At 42.5% G+C, this 20322-nt stretch overlaps 1 protein-coding gene across 4 annotated transcripts in view; it reads right to left on the reverse strand.

Annotated features, from left to right (window-relative positions):
- Positions 1–408: 408 nt before the first annotated feature.
- Positions 409–20322, reverse strand: part of APP (amyloid beta precursor protein) — a 356861-nt gene continuing 336947 nt past the window's right edge. For 2 of the 4 annotated variants that reach the window (XM_073617083.1, XM_073617085.1), the window contains 4 exons: positions 19477–19530; positions 5071–5153; positions 4592–4738; positions 409–1629 (listed from right to left, as the gene is read on the reverse strand). In XM_073617083.1, the coding sequence (XP_073473184.1) occupies positions 1528–1629; positions 4592–4738; positions 5071–5153; positions 19477–19530 (386 nt within the window). In that variant the 3' untranslated portion in view covers positions 409–1527. The remainder of the gene's footprint in view (positions 1630–4591; positions 4739–5070; positions 5154–19476; positions 19531–20322) is intronic. The other 2 variants (XM_073617084.1, XM_073617086.1) reach the window with 1 other exon arrangement.

A 20322-nucleotide genomic window follows, 5' to 3' on the forward strand; every position in this document is an offset into this window, starting at 1 on the left:
TTCAACGGGGCTCTGCTTATGTGGCATCTAGCACTGTACCCCATCCATGCTGTCAGTAACCTTGTCGCCCCCCCAGGTGGTGTCATCATGCAGTCTGGGCTCAGACTATTACTGCATGATGTTCTTTGAGAACTGTTCAGTACAGCAGTGAGGACCACCTTCCACTGCCACAGGAGAAAGGTATTTTGACATTATTGAACTGACCTGAAGACTTTTGGGGGCAAAAAGTTACATATGTACATTTTTTTGTGTGCAAGGGGTAGAGGGTTAAAAATACTGGACATCTGCTTTATTTATGGCCTTGGGTTTCAATACATTATTAATCAGATTAAATACACCTAAAAAGATTTTTTTTTTGTCTCTTTTTAACAATCATTGTTATGAAATAAAAACACAACGCTCATTACATCCGATTTTTTTTTAAATTTATTTATGTAACACAGTGTAGAAAGCTATTAGTTCATAAGCAATGATTCTGTACAATCATCCAGCAGAAAGTTGTCATTTTGTAAGGAATCTCTGCTAATTTTGTTTTTTGTTTTTTTTTTTTTCCAGCAGGGCACTTTTTTATTTCTCCTTTAAAAAAGTGCTTAGAATTATCAGAGACACAACAAACAACCCCGTAAAAGCCAGGCGATCTCGAAACACATTGTGTCCCCGGGACCATCCAGCACTGATGGGGTTAAAGCTCCAAAGGTACATGGAAAAGAAAAAAATATTTATATATATACTTTTTTTTTTTTGTTCATTTTTTTTTAAATTCTGTTTTTGCAACTCCTAAAGTGTGCACATAAAACAGGCACAAAAAAACAAATGTGTAATCTTCATGATTTTCTACACCACTAAACACAGCAGTACAACCTGTACAATAACACAGTAGAGGAAAAAAAGAAATTGAGCATGGAATTAAAAAAAAATTATAATAAAAAATAAATTTAGATTTACTTTTGAAAATGCATAGCGGAGGTGAAAAAAATGATTAGGCAATAATAAAAAAAAAAAAAAAAAAAAGAAGGAAATTAAAAAAGCAGCAAAAACCTCACGTACACAGAAGAATGCATCCCCAATCGTTTGTAAAGCAATTTTTAACCAGGACTGATTTTTTTTTTTTTTTTTGTCACAATTCACAAGAATAATATACAACCGGTTTTTAGGATCTACATGATAAATAATCAGGAGAGGCAGCTACTCATGCACTAGATTAAAGACAGCTATTCTCTTTACAGTACACAAAAACATTCATCGAATTATGTTATGTAAAGACAGAGAGATGTTAAGAGAATACATTACAGATTTTAGTTTATTAGTTCAAGCATCTACTTTTGTTACAGCACAGCTGTCAAAAGGCGGAAATGAGTAAATAATAAAACAGTGTTTTTTTTCCCTTTTTTTTTGTATTATTCTCTCAACATGACCTTTTTTTTTTTTAATTTTCTGTTTCTATATTTATATATGTATAGAGTGGAACACCGATGGGCAGTGAAGCAATCAATCTGCTGTCCGAGACCAGAGGCTGCTGTGGTGTTCTCAGTTCTGCATCTGTTCAAAGAACTTGTAGGTTGGGTTTTCATAGCCGTTTTGCTGCATTTTGGTCAGGTGGCGCTCCTCGGGGGTCACGGCAGCATCAACCTATAAAAAGAACAGAGCAGAAGGGTAACTATTTTGTGGAGCTCCTGGAGCAAAACCTGTACAAACATCCTCTTTATAAATAAAAACTTAAAAGATGTAGGGGTTTTTTTTTTTTTTTTAAATCATACTTACCTAGGTGGATGCAGCATCGGAGCAATGCTGCATCTGTCCCCTGCCGCCTCTGTAGTGAGAACTGAGCGATCAAACACCGCTGATCGCTCAGTTCTCAGTGCTCCGTAAGCAGAGAGCTGGTGACTGTCAGTCACTGGCTCTCTGCTCTGCCCTCCACGCACACACTGGAGCGCTCAGCTGTGGAGGGGGTGGGAGCGGCTGGCTCAGGCTCTCAGTGGCTCACTGACAGCCTGAGCCAGGTGATGGTCCAGGCTCCTGGCTGGATCCCAAACAATATGGTCGTGATCTTTCCCCAGCCTGGACCGGCTCTGTGAGACAGCAGGCTTCAACCCCACTGTTGGCTTAAAATTGTTCACAGGAGTGCAGAACTAACTGCACTCCTGTGATTCACAGGAGAAGTACAGCCAAATGAGCTTTGTCTGTACTTCTCCTTTAACCACTTAAGGACCACCCCATGTACATGTACTGCGGCAGAGCGGCCCTTAAGCGCAAAATCACGTACCTGTACATGATTTCTGTTGTTGGCTCTGGGGGCGCGTGCTGCCGCGCTCTTGCTGTGATTGGACACAGCGGGAGTCAATCAGCGGGTCCAGCAGCCGCGATGCCTGCCGGGACTCGCCAATCGTTTGCTGGAGAGGCAGAACGGCGGTAAACATGGCAGACTGTCGTTCTGTCAGAGGAAGAGAAAGATCTTGTGTTCCTGCTAATCAAGAGCACAGATCTCTTTCTTCCTCCAGTTAAGCCATCCCCCACACAGTTAGAAATTACTCCCTAGGAGCACACTTAACCCTTTGATCGCCCCTGATGTTAACCCCTTCCTAGCCAATGTCATTTATACAGTGACAGTGCATTTTTTTAGCACTGATCACTGTATTGGTGTCTCTGGTCCCCAAAAAGTGTCAGTTTGTGCCAGTTTTGTCCGCCGCAATGTTGCAGTCCTGCTAAAAATCGCTGAACGCTGCCATTACTAATAAAAAAATATTTAAAAAATAACAAGTCCCTAAAGTTTGTAGACACTAACTTTTTGGCAAACCAATCAATATACGGTTATTGGGATTTTTTTTTAACCAAAAATATGTAGCAGAATATATATTGGCCTAAATTGATGAAGAAATTTGTTTTATAGCAGAAAGTAAAAAATATATACTGTATATTTTTTTTTTTTTTCAAAGTTGGCACTTTTTTTTGTTTATAGCGCAAAATATAAAAATTGCAGAGGTCATCAAATACTGCCAAAAGAAAGCTCTATAAAGTAACGCAGTGCTGTATCGCAAAAAATGGCCTTGTCATGAAGGGGGTAAAACCTTCCGGGGCTGAAGTGGTTAAAGATGAGTTTCAGTCAGTTCTGCAAAAATTTAAAGTCAGCAATATCTTGTAGCTGTTGACTTTAAAAAAAAAAGACACTCACCTGTCTAGGGATCCAGCGCTGTTCTTACCCGAGCCGGTTCTTCACCGGTCTATGGTCCAGGGTACCCTGTTTCCCCAAAAATAAGACCTAGCGTAATTGTCGTTGATGGCTGCAATATAAGCCCTACCCCCCAAATAAGCCCTAGTTAAAGTCCTTGTAGGTCTTATTTTCAGGGTAGGGCTTATTTTCGGGGGAAACAGGGTAGGGCTTATTTGGGGGGTAGGGCTTATATTGCAGCCATCACCGACAGTCACGCTAGGTCTTATTTTCGGGGAAACAGGGTATGAGCTATAGCAGTCGAGAGTTTGTTTACATTTGTTCTCCTAGCTACTGCTGGCTATACAGTAGGAGTTATCACTTCTACATGACACCCCTCGATGCGTCTCGGGCTTACCTGGCCCCTTCTGGGTGCCAAGGACAATCATGATGGGCTTTAGGAACAAAAGTGGCACTTCACAGTTCAGAGCTATCAAACAGTTCAGGCTGCTCTGGCCAGGGAAGAAGCTGTTTGAACACAATCTGTAAAGGAATTTATTTGCATTTACATTTAAAGGAACGTTTTTATTTTATGGGTCCTTAAAAGCAAACAAAATCACTGTCATTATCTCCTGTACAGTTGAGGAAATGTGGTTTGTCTCATCTACAAGGAGTAAATACCTACTAATGGGATCACCAAAAGAAAATCCAGGGAAAGAATAATTGTGGCAAAAAAAATTTTGAGCCTATTTTAAACACGTCCTATTCTAAAAAAGGCCAGTAATAGGTAGCTAGAAAGGATAATAATGGCTCTTGTATTATAAGCTGGTCTGTGAGTAAAGCACACATTATACATTTACATCATATGTGCCCACTCAATGGCAAAAGAGGAGGGGCAGGACCCTGGAGGAAGTGGCAGAGAAGATGGCAGCAGACAGAGCGAATAAGGGGCAGCTCTGGCTTATCAGCACTTGGGGAGGGCTAACAGCAAGGTAAGTAGCAAACCTACATTTCCACTTAAAGCAGCCTTTCTCAACCTTTTCAACACAGAGGAACCCTTGAAATAGTTCTCCAGTCTTAGGGAACCCCTGCTAAAAATGAGAAAACTACAACTCATGATACATTAGTGTGATGGTCAGTGAGAAGACTTGTGGTCATTGGGAAGAATTACCTCCTTACAGATAGTTAAAAAGATCAATAGTTTCAGTGGGAACTTATCTGAGAGGCAGAAATTGCCCAATGCTGAAGGAACCCTTAGCAACCTCTGGAGGAACCCTGGTTGAGAATCACTGACTTAAAGGATGCCATTGCAACAAGATTCTCCAGCTTTTTGTCAATGAATGTGACAGAAGCAGGCAATACAACATAATAGGCTTACTGTTTTTCAAGGTCACTTGTTAGAACGGTTGCTGTCTTCATTCAAGCTTCTATATAAAAAGCCCTTACCTCTACTACACCGTGATGGATGGAAGTGTACTGCCTCTTCTTCAGCATCACTAGTGTGATTACTATAACTGTTGCTATGACAACACCACCAACCATTAGGCCGATAATTGCTCCTTTGTTTGAGCCGACTTCCTCCGCAAAGAAGACCTGAAAATAGACATATTTTATTCAAATAGCTACCACATCCTCAATCAAAATATAGCAGAACATATAAGCAAGGTAAGAACATAAAAAATGAAAGCACTTGCAGAAATCTAGCCCCAGGAGTCTGACATTATACAACTCTGGGGAGCATTAGGTGGAGTTGGAGTCGGATACATTTAGCATCTGGCCACATGCTTGTTCCAGGTCAGCGACTTTACTAAATAGTGAGGCCAGGATCAGAAAGTCAGCCTTGAGTATATGACTGGGACAGCAGGCCCTATAGAGACAGCAGACCAGTAATACAGTCTCTAAAGTGACCATGATGGGAGGCTTACCAGTTTCTGGTGATGCACTTCATATCCAGCATCCATTTTTACTTCTGAGATCTCTTCGGTTTTAATATTGGTTAGCCCCGATCCTTAAAAAAACAAACAAATTCAACTTTACTACACCTTGCTCAAGTAGTTTTCTGTAACACCTTACAGACGCATAATTGATCATATAGTTAGATTGTTAATAAGGCTGAACACATTTTTCCCATTGAGTTAAAAAAACAAATACTAAACCTGTAGTGAATCCAGAGGAAGACAAAAAAACCCCAATAATAATGCATGATCCAATGGGGGGTCCACAAAGGCAACTAGGACCAAGATTCTGATATATTCCTATTTCTTACAAATGTTAGTAGCAGCTATAACCAATTACAGTGGTAGTTAAATCTCTTATTCTCCAGCCTCAGAGTGCCCTCACGTCATCTGTGATGAACCTAAAGTTAACAATTTTCTACAGAGTTTACTACATGGCCCATATATACATTTGTACAAGATAGTCATGTAGCACACCCCCATAGGGACTGCTGATAATCTGGATCCCTTACTACTGCACATCAAGGCACACCACATTTTCACAAGTACCCAGAGTCAGAGAACAGACCGTGACTTTGTTTTTGGTTATTTTTTTTGAGGGTTATTAACTTGGACAGGGATGGGAGGTTATGGGATGCCCACTTGACTTCAGCAAAACTTTGGCAACAACTTCAGGGACATCTTCCTATATACATTTTATATACAGTCACCTCAACTTTCCACCTGCACACACTTGCTTGCTGGCTCCAGCTGAATCATTGTTAGTTGATCTGACAGGCTCTCAGTCAGATTTAGCAATAGCCCTTTACAGGCAAAAACTTCTAGCCCCTTCTTGTGCAGCAAAATACAATGATCAGCCTGCACTCCTCCTCTGCGGCTACTTATCCCAACACCACCTCTTCAGGCACTGCCAACCCGCCTGGCTGCAGCTGTCCTTTTCACTAGCTCTCCAGGCTAACTCTCCACACCAGTGCTCCACACTGATTCTTCACCAGCCCACCCGGCTGAGTCTTCATGAGATCTCCTAGGGAAGGATAAAGACTTAAGCACATCGCTGTCTTCAGGGACAACTGGCTACATGTGGCAGTCTCCCCCACTTATTAGTCCCCAACAGTGCTGATCTACTCACGCAGTCCTCTCTTGCTTATGTGCCTCCAGGAAGGGCTTCCTCCTGTGTGTTATGGCAGGATCCTTCCAGAACCCAAGCCCTGGCCCAAGGCAGAACACCCCCCCCCTCCCAATACTAGGAGGAACCCCTGAGGGCCATAGACAGCCTCCTCAGCACTGTATCTCCATCTTCCTGACTGCCCCTGCTGGCATGGCTCATGCCTATTTATAATGTAAGCTCTGCCCCCTGCCAGTCCACTCCTGGGGATTGGCTGAGGCCTCAAATATTCCAGGCAGCTCCCTCCTAACCTTCACCCACTAGCCCCTAGTGGCCAAAAGGCGAAGTGACGTAAGTGTAGTTTCGCCCAGCCGTGCCATTCTGCCGCAGTAAAACTGCGGCGGCCGGTCGGCAAGCGGTTAAATTACAGGAGACGTTTAGAGTACATAAAAAACAAACCTTTATATTCACCTCTATGCTGCAGCATTGGCATGAGGATGCGGCAGCTGTCCCACATTGGCTTTAAGCCTGAGAACTGAGCGATCACATGACTGAATCGCTCTGTTCTCGGTCACTGCTCTCCACTCTGCTCCTCCAGCACTCACTGAAGTGCCGGACAGGAAAGGAGGCGGATGCAGCTGGCTTCAGCTCTAAGTCATGCACTAAGAGGCAGAGCCAGCTGTCAATCAGGCAGCTGGGGGGGATCCTGGCAATATGTTTGGGATCCTTGGAGACCCTGGAGTAGCTCTGCAACATCAGCTGATAGCGGGCAGTAGCTCTGAGTCACAGAAGAGCAAAAGTACACTATATTATCAAAAGTATTGGGACGCCTGCATTTACATGAACTTTAATGGCATCCCAGTCTTAGTCCGGAAAGATCAATATTGAGTTGCGTGTAAAAGTCCCCATACTTTTAAAAAAATAGTGTAAGTGCACTTCTATGACACAAAAGAGAAGTACAGCCAAAAAATCTTTGGTCATACTTCTCTTTTAATGGTCCAGTAACTTAATATGTGTCAAATTAAATAAAAAAAAGCAGCTATGGCTGCAATATTCACCTCCTCTCCCGTGTTGTCCCTGCAGAGCCTGAGATCAAAAGCTTTTCCCCTTTCCAGGTGAATGACATCCAGCATCATCCAACCCACTTTCTGTGAGTCTAAGTGACCATGCACATGTTGGCCTGATGCAGTATTTCTTGACAAAACAGCACTTGCACATCATTATGTGAGCACCACAATGTCCAGGAGTAGGGACCACACATCACTTAGAAGAGGAAGGAATGCATGATGACACCTGACCAGCCAAAAGACTCAGACCTCATTCGCACTTCAACACCTGCATTTAGCTTTTCTAAACACAGGGAAAGCCACTTGGGAAGTATAAATTTGTATGCTTCCCAGTTCACTTTTTCCTGCATTAGGGGCCCATCCATACCACATGCAGTGCTTTTCTTTCTGCATGAAAAACACATAGAAAGTAGGTTATATGGGTTCCAATGGCATCATTCACACCAGTGCAGTGCATTCCAGTGCTTTTTTCTTGCACAGAACTGTAATGGAATGTGGTAAAAAGCATAAAAAATGCATCAGACAAAAACAAGAAAAAAAGAAGAAAAAATGCACTGGAACGCATCAAAAACGTACATGCAGAAACATACCTGCAACAGATCTGGAGGACATTTTTGTGGTGTGAACAGTAAGGTGACCAGGTTTTTTAAAATGAAATCCGGGGACATATACATATACATATACATATATATATATTTTTTTTTTTACTAGTATTGGTGACAATCAGCGACTTACAGCGGGACTGTGATATTGTGGCGGACAAATCAGACACTAAGTGACACTTTGTGGAAACCAGTGATATTATTACAGTGATCAGTGCTAAAAATATGCACTATCACTATACTAATGACACTGGCTCGAAAGGGGTTAACATCGGGGTGATCAAAGGCAACTGATAACATTATGATAACTCACAAGCAGTGGGCACTCTATCATGGCTCTGGCTGGCTCTGTCACATATCATGGCTGCTGATTTTGTTAACTTATGACCAATAAGTTAACAAAATCAGCACCCATGTTATGTGACACACTGTGATAGAGCACTGCCAGCCAGAGCCATGACATAGTGACTGCTGCCTGTGAGTTATACCATCCATTATGCCAGAGAGAGACAGACATAGTGCAATCTAGTTTATTCACAATCACAGCCCCCCCCCCCCAAAGCACACCTGTGTTGAAGCCATGAAGGCACTGGCAGCCCCACGATCGGATCAGCTTTTCCTCTCTGTTCCTGTACAGACCCTGTCAGCTGAGCTCAGCTGCCTCTCTCTGCCTGTTGCCACCTCTCAAGCCTCGCTCTCCGGGCCCCGGCTACTACTGGGTGGGGAGCAGAGGAAGATCACTCCGCTGGCAAAGGCAAGGAGATAATCTGGCAGGCAGCTGGCCGGGACTTGAGCCAAGGCAGAAGAACACGGGAGCGGAATGGGCATGCTTCCGAAACCGAAGAAATCGTCCCGCCGCTCCGACCAGCACACGATCATCAGAAAGGACACAGATAATGGAAAAAATACACCCCCCTAAGCTAGTAGGAGCGGGAGTGTATAATTCAGAATTTTTTTTTTTTAATTCTCCACTGACTGTTTTTGAAATTGCCCAGGCCCCTGTTCAAATCCAATTCGGGGACAAAACCAGGGACAGACTTGGTCCAGGGACAGTGTCCTCAGTCTGGAGACTGTCCCCGGAAACCAGGGATGTCTGGTCACCCTAGTGAACAGGCACTTTGATGTTCCTGCTTTAAAGCAGTTTTTTTTAGCCACTTTTAGGCAAAATTAAATTTGTTTACATCATTCTAGATGTATTTGGAGTTTCTAATCAGATCTAGGATACACAGAATCTTATAATCTCTAAAAGCACCCAAACTGACTGCTCATAAATGCAGGTAAACGCGGTGTAAATGGAACGGTTGAAAAAGCATTACATGCATTTATATGTTTGAAAATGTCCTCTTAATGCATATAAACACAGGTTTGACGTTGCCAGTGTGAATGAGATCTAAATAAGTGTGTCTCTTAGAAAGCATGGAGTTGGGCTTTAAAGTGGAACTGGAATCAAAAAGTGGAGTTTTGTTAATTTAGAATTTTAATTGTGCCTTAGCAGTACCTAAAGAATATTTTCGTTTAACATTCCTCCTAAAAAAATAGCAGTGCACTTCCTCGTATATAAGGGTGCCTACATACCCCTGTGCTCACACTGTCCATTGTATATCTGTAGCGTAAGCTATACTACTATATACAGATATACAATTGTTTTCTCAGAGTGAGATTTTGTGATACTACTATGGTGTAGCTCACCGTTCTCCTTGCTTGAGGCTCAAACATGAGAAAGAAAAGCCCTGTCTGTCATGACAACCAGCTCCACACAGAGACATGGTGCAGAAAAAAAAAAAGAATAATAGGGGAACTGGATTCAGAAGAGACACTAAAATTGTCACTGTGCATACTGGCTCTGGTTCCAAAAAACAGGATTCCGCTCAGGAACAGATGAGTGGAGTTTTGTTAATTTAGAATTTTAATTGTGCCTTAGCAGTACCTAAAGAATATTTTGTTTGACATTCCTCCTAAAAAAAAAATAGCAGTGCACTCCCCCGTATATAAAGGTGCCTACATACCCCTGTGCTCACAGTTTCCATTGTATATCTGTAGCGTAAGCTATACTACTATATACAGATATACAATTGTTTTCTCAAAGTGAGATTTTTTAGAGTTGAGAATCCACTCACATACAATCTAATAAGAGCGGCAAAAAAAAATCCAATAGTGCATGGTTTTCAATGATTAAATAGATTCACAGCTAAAAAAATCCAACGCCCTTTAGGGGCCAAACACACTCCCCTACTGGTTATGTTAGTGAATGCATTTGTTTGGCGCTCTCATTGAATCGTATGTACAGTGCAGAACAAGTCCTAGTAAATCAATAAGAGGGAAGAAATCTGCAGCAGGGAGACCAGACCGGCTACAGGGCGGCAGCTGTGCGCAGAATCACGTATATATACACATGATCATGCACTTCCACCCTGCAGGGGTGCAAGTGGGCAGCTTCTGCTGCGATAATGCACACCAGAAGTCAATCTGTGGGTATCGGGTAGGGCTGGGGAAAAAATCGATTTGAACCTTGAATCGAGTTGAGAGGTCAAATCGATTCAAATTTTCAGCAAATCGTTTATTTTAGATTTTTTTTTTTTTTCACCAGGATTGGCGCGGACTAGGCCGAAGCCATGGCCTCGACTAAAAACTCCTGCCCGCAGCTCCTCAGGACCGGCGTGGTGTCCAAAAAAAAAAAAAAAAAAAAACTCGATTTGAATCATGAATCAATTTTTTTTTTTTTGAGAAAATCGCCCAGCTCTAGTACCGGGCACTCAATGACCTCCAGAACCTGCTGATTTTCGGCAATGCACAGAGAAATGAGATATGCTTATGTACACAAGGCATATGTCGGGTTCTGACAGGGATGACACCAAAAGAAAGCTCTATTTGTAGGGAAAAAAAACAAAAATCACAATTTTTATTTGGATACAGTGTACCGCGCAATTGTCAGCTAAAGTAACACAGTGCCGTATCGCAAAAAATGGCCTGGTCATGAAGGGGGGGTCAGGTGGTAAAAAAATAAAAAATAAAAAAATATAGTTTTTGGTCTTGACCATAATAAAAAAAAAAAAGAAAAAGATAAAGTGCAGAATTCTAATATACATTCCCACAACACAAAGGGGGGGGGTCAAAAAGCCAAAAAGAAATCCAATGATTACGTAAATCCAGTATACACAATTCAGGGATGATCTGCATTGCACTGCTAAGCACAATGGTTTTAACAGAAAACAGCCATGCTGCAAATCTGATGTGTTTTCTTTCAGTCAGAACATTGATTGTGAAAACAAGTCCGTTCTAGTGTCCCTCCATTGACAGGAAGAAATGAACCATGAACCTGGCAGGCCCTGCTATACTAGTGTCCTCTGTACTGGAATAGTGTCGTGTTTTTGTGTTCAGTTGAGTGGACAGCCTCACTAGCTCCTGTTCAGGCTGGATTTTGTCAAGAACCCAACAAAATCACTGTGAATATGAAATAAAATGGGTTTACTCTATATGCCACCTTTCGAATTAGGAGAACTTCTGGTTGGGGACCTTAAGCCCCGTACATGGGTAGAATGTTGGGAGACATTTGCTGGTTAATTCTGTTGGATGCGCATGCTGAAAAACCAGCAGCCGACCGACTCCCAATCAGCGACGGCAGAGAGCGCCAATTGGAGTGTTCGGACGGGGTGGGGGGCGGACCGGGGGAGATCGCTGGGCTAATCTTGCATGGTTAGTACAGCGGCTCCGACAGGAGCTGTCAGTTTTTTTTTCGTGCAACCCGCTGGGTACTCGGCTTTAGATACTAATAAACTATAACGGGAATTTCTACCTTGGACTTTCCAGAGACCAGGGGCTCTGACACTTCCCTGTCTCTTAAATCCTGTTCCATTTGCCTTTCCTCCCTGAAAACCCGTGACTTTGTGTAACCAAAAAGCAGGCTTGATCCACCCACTGGCTAGTACATAATTTTGGGGAAATTTGGGAAAATTTTTAGGCATTTTTGCCAAGGCACCCCTGAAAAACCCAGAAGGCACCCTGGTTAAAAAAGGCTGTCCTAAAGGATGTCTAGGACACCCTTTATTGACCCCCAAAATGTCTCCTTGTATACGCACAGGGTGATCGACGGGAGTCAGACGTTTTTAGAACAGGTAGTACACACTAAGTGGCGATGTGAGAGGGACAAGCCAGGCGTCTTCTACCCCCACTGGAATGCCAATTCAGTCACAATGAAGCAATGGACGTTACAACACTGTTTGTTTGCTTACGACAGATTTGTTCGAAGTGGTGAGTCTATACCAGTAACGCAGGGGCTGTTTAGTCGAGAATCCAATGTTGGTCGACACAGGGTCGTTCCCAGTCGCAACATGGTCCTCCGGTGGGTTGAACATTTCAGATTGATCAAAAATATAAATTTCAATTGAATTGAATTTGAAATTGAAAATTGATTGAAAGCTGCATTCAAGAGGATGGTCGTTATCTAAATGACATTTTTCATAACTGAATAAGTAACACAGATGGCATGTCTTGACCTCTGTTTCTGTAAAAATAAGTCATTTCGAATTGAAAAACTGCGGAGTACTGTTTTTTTCAAAACCGCCCGACTCCCGTCAGTCACCCTGTATATTTACTAACAGCAGGGTCTGTTTAATTAATGGTACCAATAGCGTATGAATCCTATAGATTCTGAGTAGAAAGAAAGGGCTCCAGGTAAATCTAATTTTCAATGAACCTGTATGTTGTAGACATTCAGTAATAAACGAGACACACTTTTCCAATTCCAGGAAAAAGATCTGACAATATTAAACCTTCTAAACAGTTTTCCATTAAAGTATATATAGAACCAACACTTTTATCACTATCATGGATAGTGTAGCAAATTGTTAAAACTCTCGTCAGGATAAGTTTGTGATTTGTGTTCTAATAGTTCCTGCAGACACAATAGAAAAGTCCAAAGACAATGCAAATAGAGAGGGTAATCTTTCTAATAGGGGTACAGAAAGCAACAAATACATGAGAGGGGTTCTAAAGCATCACAACTCTACCCGCTGCTAAAAAAAAATCTAGCTTTAGATACATTTTTATTTTTGATGACAAATCAGATGCAGCCACTGTTTGGGTATTCTGACAGCTGGCTGTCAGAATCAAATACTGTAGCTAGGAGGGGAAATTCTTCCATCCATGCTGTTCAGCGTGGGAGAGGAAATCAATAGACTTCTCTTTTTCAGCCTGCAGGGCTAAACAGGAAAAAACCTACAGTGTATGGCAAGCGGGCTCTCTCACATGGCAGATTAGTGCTGTCCTCCATGCAGAGCCACTGGCAGATGCGTGCACATCCACCTTGGAACTGCATGCAGGCAAACCCATAGAAATGGATGCACACACAGTGCCAAAAACTCCAACTTGCCAAAATCTCCAACGTCGTCACTTCCGGTGACTCTCCAGCATCAGTAATTAGATATTCGGACAACTTGGCTGTTTTCACAGAACACCGGCAGAGTATATACTACGGTACACAATATAATGAGTGTACATTGTTAGTCCGCCTGCTAGTAACCAATAACATGGCCGCCTCCAAGGCGGCTACAACTTTTTTCCTCCTTACCCAGTGTTCTGTCAAAACAGCCAACTCATCGAAATTTCTCCAAATATTAGTGCTGGAAAGTCACCAAAAGTGACGTGGTTGGAGTTTTTGGCAGAACACCGGCACAGACACAATCACATGTCGAAAGTTTGACATGCGAGCAGGAGCAGCTGCACAGAAGACAGCATTAATCTGCCATCTGAATGAGCCCTCCCCCACGTGCCCCTTACCCTGACTTCTCTGTCAAGATCAATGGCACATCTATCAGTCTGTCCCAACATGCCAGGGGACTAGGGGTAACCTTAGACTCTGAACTGTCTTTTCAGGCCCACATCCAATACCTGTCCAAATCATGCCTCCTTAGCCTCCGCAACATTTCTAGAATATGCCTCTTTTTAACTAATGACACCACCAAGCTTCTAATTCACTCCCTGGTTATCTCTCGCCTCAACTACTGCAACTCCCTCCTCATTGGATTACCTTAACATAGACTATCCCCCTTCAGTCCATAATGAATGCCGCTGCCAGACTCATCCACCTTACCAACCATTCAGTGTCCTCCACCCCTCTCTGCCAATCCCTCCACTGGCTTCCACTCACCCCACAAATAAAATTCAAAGTACTAACAATAATTTACAAAGCGATCCATAACTCTGCAGCCAGCTACATCACTAACCTAGGCCCAAAAAACAACCAAGATGCTCTCTTCGGTCCTCCCAAGTCCTCCTGCTCTCCAGCTCCTTTGCCACCTCCTCCCATGCTCGCCTCCATGATTTCTCCAGAGCTTCTCCCATCCTTTGGAACTCCCTACCCCAATCTGTCCGACTGTCCCCTAATCTATCCATCTTTAGACGATTCCTGAAAACCCTTCTCTAACTAATACACTGTTTTACTTCCTCCATCAGCTCCTCCCCCACAGCTATTACCTTTTGTAACAATTGACCCTCCCTTTTAGATTGTAAGCTCTAATGAGCAGGGCCCTCTGATTCCTCTGGTACCAAATTGTAATGTAACTGTAATGTCTGCCTTCATTTTGTTAAGTGCTGGCCAAACTGTTGGCGCTATATAAACCTTGTATAATAATAATAATAATAATAATAATAAAAGTGTCAGGAAGACTGGGTGGCCTGCGAGTCCAATCTCACATTTGCAAATGATTAATCGATCTCTGCCTGCTTGTTTTTTTGTTTTGTTTGTTACATCTCCTACTTCACTCTCTGCTTGCCTGCCAGTCTTAACCATGGAAAAATGAAACATAGTACTGCTCCTTTACGCAAACAAACAAAATAATTAAATGTGAACAAGGTCTCTAAACAGAACAAATTTTATACATTTTAATGAGGTGCAACAGAAAAGACGACACTATGGTAAACAATCTGCAATACAGATACAATAAAATGATTGCATTCTTTTTTAAATGATTCAGGCTATCTAGAGATGACATTGGAGGCACATCACAAGCTTTCAATGCTGAATGAAAAGCACTAGATCACTGCATGTGGCCTGGGACAATGCTACTTTCACGTAAAATAATAAACAATCAAAGAGGTTCCAAATTGCTTTTTGGGCAAACAGAAGAACATAAAAAGGGATTGTATGCCTCTGTACTCTTCACAGATGGACGGCAGACTACATCAGCAAAGCACAATTTTAACAAAACAATGGGCATATGCCATGTGATTTCTATTTTTATTTCCACATTCAGATTGCTATAAAGGTTCTACAACAAAACACATTTTAGGGACTTGATTGGCATTTTATAAACATTTGGGCCAAGTGATGTTGAAAGTATAAAACTAAGTTCACATAAATTCATCAGGAGTCTGGTGCCTCATCTAGATGAGGTGAATCTGATGGTGTTGTGTTAAAGCAGAAATCCAGCCCCACTTATTTCTTTTCCATCTGCTCCTGCCTCTGGTGCTAGGCGGGAAATGGAGCTGCTCTTCAAATTTTTCCCCTTCTCCATCCCAAAGTGTGCCCTAGAATTTCCAAAGAAGCACTCCTGCAGGTACAATTTCTGTCTGCTGATGTCCAGTCTCCCATAAGACCCAATGACTATCTATCTTAGATAGTGATTGACAAGCTCCCTGGGCTTCAAGAGGTGTCAATCACTGCTGCTGTTTATTTTGTGGTGCACACAACCCACATAGAGCCAGTGTCAGCTGGATAATTAGGAGTTACTGCAGAGCCCATCCCCTGTCCACATTGAATCCTGGCATTCAGAAACTGCACTGAAGAAAGAGCCAGCTCTGAGGAAGAGGGGATCTCCCCTCAAAACACATCAGCTATCTGGAAGGTCCTCTGGAGTGCTGGACACGTCCGGGTGACCTGGTCGCTTTGTGTCCATTGTGTACTTTGAACTGCTTTTATGACTAACTTGTTTCCGAGTATATTTCTTTTCATTTTATATCACTAAACATCACTTGGGTATTCGTGAATGCCATGTTGCTTCTCCATGAGTAGAACTGATATGGTGGGCTCCCAATTGTTTTGGGGATAAGCTAGTCCAGTCCCACTGATCCCACTGTGGTGGATACCAAAAGAAGCTCCTGTCAGTGCTGGTGGCTCCCAGCATTTTCTGGTAGGTCTGTGTCCCCTGGAGAGGCGGAAGTGATGTCAGAACAGGGAAAGAAAGCAGTGGGCATGGCACACTTTTGGAGCATGGGGAGCATTTGATGGCTTGATGAAGGAGCATGCATGCTTTGAACATGTGCCATGCCAACCACTTCCTCTTCCTGTTCTGACATCACTTCCGCCTCCCCAGAGCCCGGATCTACCAGGAAGTGCTGGAAGCCACTAGAACTGCCAGGAGTACCTTTTGGTATCCACCACAGCGGGACTAAACCGGCTTGTTGCAGAGGTGTTACATGACTAGATAAACACTTTTAGCTCCGTTACATTGTGAGTTGGCATTTTGTTTCCAAATAAAGCTTTGATGCTACACTTAGAATGGTGCTGTTCTTTTCTGTTTGTCCCGATGCAGATCCCCTTCTAGCTTTTCAGCAGCGGCACCGCTGAGTAAAGCATACTGACACCATTTGGACTCTTAAAGATGTTTTCTTTTGCCTTAAACCACTGAACCCACTTGGACTCAGTTTCTATCAGTGTGCCAGACATCTTCTTTCCTTTTAAGGAATATGGAAGTAGAGCTCAGACTAGTCTCATTTGCTGTGCAGTGTAATCTGGACTGCAAACACTCAGCATCTGGTTTACAGTCTACCACTGTTCACATTCAAGCAAAGCTGCGTGTATTAGTTAAGATAGCTATGATGTCTGCTAAATGTCAATCACTGTTGAGTTGGCACTACTACAGGGGTATGCTGGGGGACATATACAAAACATAATTGCTGCAGACTAGGGTTCTATGTTCATGTTTTTGATACATACATTTGATGAAACCTTAATTAATGCATCTTTAGAAAAACCATCAGATCTGAAGATATTACAGTAGGGAACTACCCTTGTCTCAGTGGGAGAGAAAGATTTAGTTGAGTCGGGACGGTAAAAAAGACCAACATGAGGAGAAAGAGGACAAGTAGAAAAAAATGCAGAGGATTAATGAGAATGGAAAAGGGAGAGATGGAGGTGGAAGACAGGAATGACACCTGTTAAAAGGAGAAAGGTAAAGGAAAAAAATGTGGATTAAAGTTTATACACAAAACTTTTTTTTTTAGTTTCTAATAGAGTGGAGAAGGTTTAGGGAAAATGCCCTCTGGAGCCCCGGATAGCAGGAAAAGCCTAACAGGGGCTCTGATGTTTTGTAGTCAACCCCTCCAAATGAAAAGAGAAGTATGGGTTTCTTAAAAAAAATACTCACCTGGGTGGATGCAGCATCAGTCTGATGCTGCTTCTAAGACTGTGGCCTACGCATGCATTTGCAAATGTGTGCATACTAAACCCCTGCTTTTAATGCATACTGTTAGGTTATCTGGTTGTCTACTGTTATGGCTGGTTGGTAAGTTAAGCTTGTTTTTTCCTTGGATTTATCCTTGGCCTTGTTTTTGTACCTGTTGTTAGCCTTTCAATGCTTTTACTGCGATAGCCAGCTATAGATGGGAGCAAGTGGCGTCTTTTTTGTATCACTGTTGTGTTTTTTGGTCAGACAACGCACTGACATCTTTACAGCCATTGTACTATATGCTGGGTGTTCAGTGTGCCCCTGTACCTTTAAGGAGTGTCTCCCCTTCAGTCCACCTGCTCTCACCTATCCATCAGAATGCATGTGCCTCCAGTGTGGGGACACTTATAAGTTAGTGTTAGGTACCAAAGATACCAGGGTGCCTTGACGAGGCTCTGTGGCTTATGCATGCATTTGCAAATGTGTGTAGAGTAAACCCCTGCTTTTAACGCATACTGTTAGACAGGTTATCTGGTTGTCTGTGGGCTGGTTGGTAAGTTAAGCTTGTTTTTTTCCTTGGATTTATCCTTGCCCTTGTTTGTACCTGCTTCTAAGACTGAGAACTGAGCGATCAAAGACCGCTGATCACTTGGTTCTCAGTCTTCAGTTTGCAGATTGCTGGTGACTGTCAGTCACAGACTCTCTGATGTGCCGGGCTGTGAAGGGGGTGGGAGCAGCTGGTTCAGTTTCCTAGTGGCTCGCTGAGAGGCTGACACAGCTGCTGGTCCAGGCATCTGGGAAGTCAGGATCTTTCCAGAGCCTGAACCATCTGAGTGACGTCAGCTGGCAGCAGGCTTTAACCCATTGTCAGAAGAAAACAGGTCACAGGAGTGCAGAATGAACTGCAATACTGTGATTCATAGGGGGAGTAGGGCCAAAAAAGCTTTGGGCATACTTCTCTATTAAAAATTGCTGTGAAATAAACACTAAAGTGTTCAAAGAAAAAGTAATCTTACACCTCAACTTCCCCCTGGTTCTTGCAGGAAAAGGAGACATGCTTGGGCTCTCTCTCAGGATCCTGGGAATGTTGAGCAGTCAATTGTGTGAGAAATCATTCTAGCACTTTGCATGAGTGGCTTTTCAAGATATTTGGGCTCAAAGACATCCCCAGGGTTTGCAGGAGAAGGCTCAGTGAGACCACCATTGCCTAGTCAAGTTTGCCAGAAGCTAGGTTGCAAGGTAATGAACTTTACTTTTTTCACACATAAGAACCTAGCGGAGATGGCATAGCAATCCTAGGAGTTCAGACATTGGTGGATGGGAAGGACTTGTACTCTCTGAAGTTGGATGGAAAAGCAGTACAACCTTGCAGAGGATGAATAGGAAGGTGAAAATCCCTGTAGAACTTGGGCTGGAAATATAAGGGTGACTGATTTGGACTAGCAAAACGCGGCAATGAGTGGCAATGATATTGATAAGAGGACGACAGAACATGGGAAGCTAAAATCTTCAGAAAAGACACAAGCATAAGCATAACTTTGTGAGTGGTGTTGAGAATAACTCTTGATATAAGATGTACAGAGATGGAAACAACTCACAATTTTATAGATGAAATCTTGAAAGAATGTTATGTGATCTATATGAAAACCTAGCTGTGTACTATCAATACAATGCCATAAAACTTATACAAATAATAGAGACCAAGGCCCCTTGTACACAGGACCATCCAGGTGCAGTGCCAGTCCCATTGCAGGCAGCCTGTAAAAGTCTATGGCAGGCTGCAGCTGATTGAGGCTGAACACTGAACAAAGTAGTACCCACAAATTAGGGCCCTGTGCATTAAGGGATTAAGGTCTAGAATGCAGAAGACTTGTATTCTGGACCTTTGTCCCTAAACACACAAGGACCTAAACATTGGTACAGAATTCAGCCCCGGTCAGGCACAGCCATTGATATTGGACGCTGCACCTGTCCTTCCCCGGCCCACGTAGAAAGGACCTAAGAATGCATTTACAGTCAAATGGATGATAATATGTTTTCCTAAGCATGTATGATGGTAAATTATTTTTAGACAAAATGCAACAAGTGAAAACAAAGGGTTTACAAAAACCTACACAAAAGGCACAAGAGATCAGCACAAATTTGGCAGAGTCAAAATACTTCATGCAACTTTACATCATGCCAAGGAGTGACAGTGAAATGCAAAGCAAGTTATATACCTGGCCGTGTGGTGAGTCCTCTATCTGCAGCAGGGCGAGCATCAACTGGTTCAACTGGGCACGTGCAGCAAAACAATAAAAAATAAAACAAAAGAACAAGCAAATAAACAAAAATAGCAATACATTATTGGCTCAAAGGATCGGAGTGACAGACAAAAATTAACAGGACAGAAGTTTACATGTCACTTGGGTTAATTTGCAAGACAGACAGGACAGAAGGAAGAAGTGCACAGGCTGGTACTGAGGCTTTGTACCTACAACATGACTGGAATATGTGGATCAAATGCAGTAGAGATACAATGCCCATATACAATAAAATGGATGACTATTCATATGTGCATCCATTAAATCTGGGCATAACAATTGGACAGTGTTTGCACTGCCCAGCTGAAAGATCTTGCTTAGTAATTGTTTGACTTGGACATTATATATATTGATCTCATCCAAGCTTTTGTTGAAAGCCACATACTAAAACATTTGAAATATGTTTACTGCACAGGGAAAATGAGGGGGCTAAACATTAAATTTGGTTACTCATCGTGGATAGTTGAACATGTCAGTAGTCATCCTTATTCTCAGCACAGATTTAAAGTTAAAAAATGCATTATTGTTACGACCACCTAAAGGGTGATCGTCTTACTCTGTGTATGTGTACCTTTAAGGTAAGTGTACATGAGCATTTTTCTACCTTCTTCTATTGTATCTTCTTTATCACTAACAAAATGAACTTATATGAACTTGTCAGGTCCTACAAAATGTGTAAACTAACCAAATAAAAATATAGGCCAGTACCAAGTTATCTTCAATTCTCACGTATTTGAAGAGGACCTTGGGTCCCCATCTATG

The sequence above is a fragment of the Aquarana catesbeiana genome, linkage group LG02 (genome assembly GCF_042186555.1).
Source record: "Aquarana catesbeiana isolate 2022-GZ linkage group LG02, ASM4218655v1, whole genome shotgun sequence".
Lineage (NCBI taxonomy): Eukaryota > Metazoa > Chordata > Amphibia > Anura > Ranidae > Aquarana > Aquarana catesbeiana.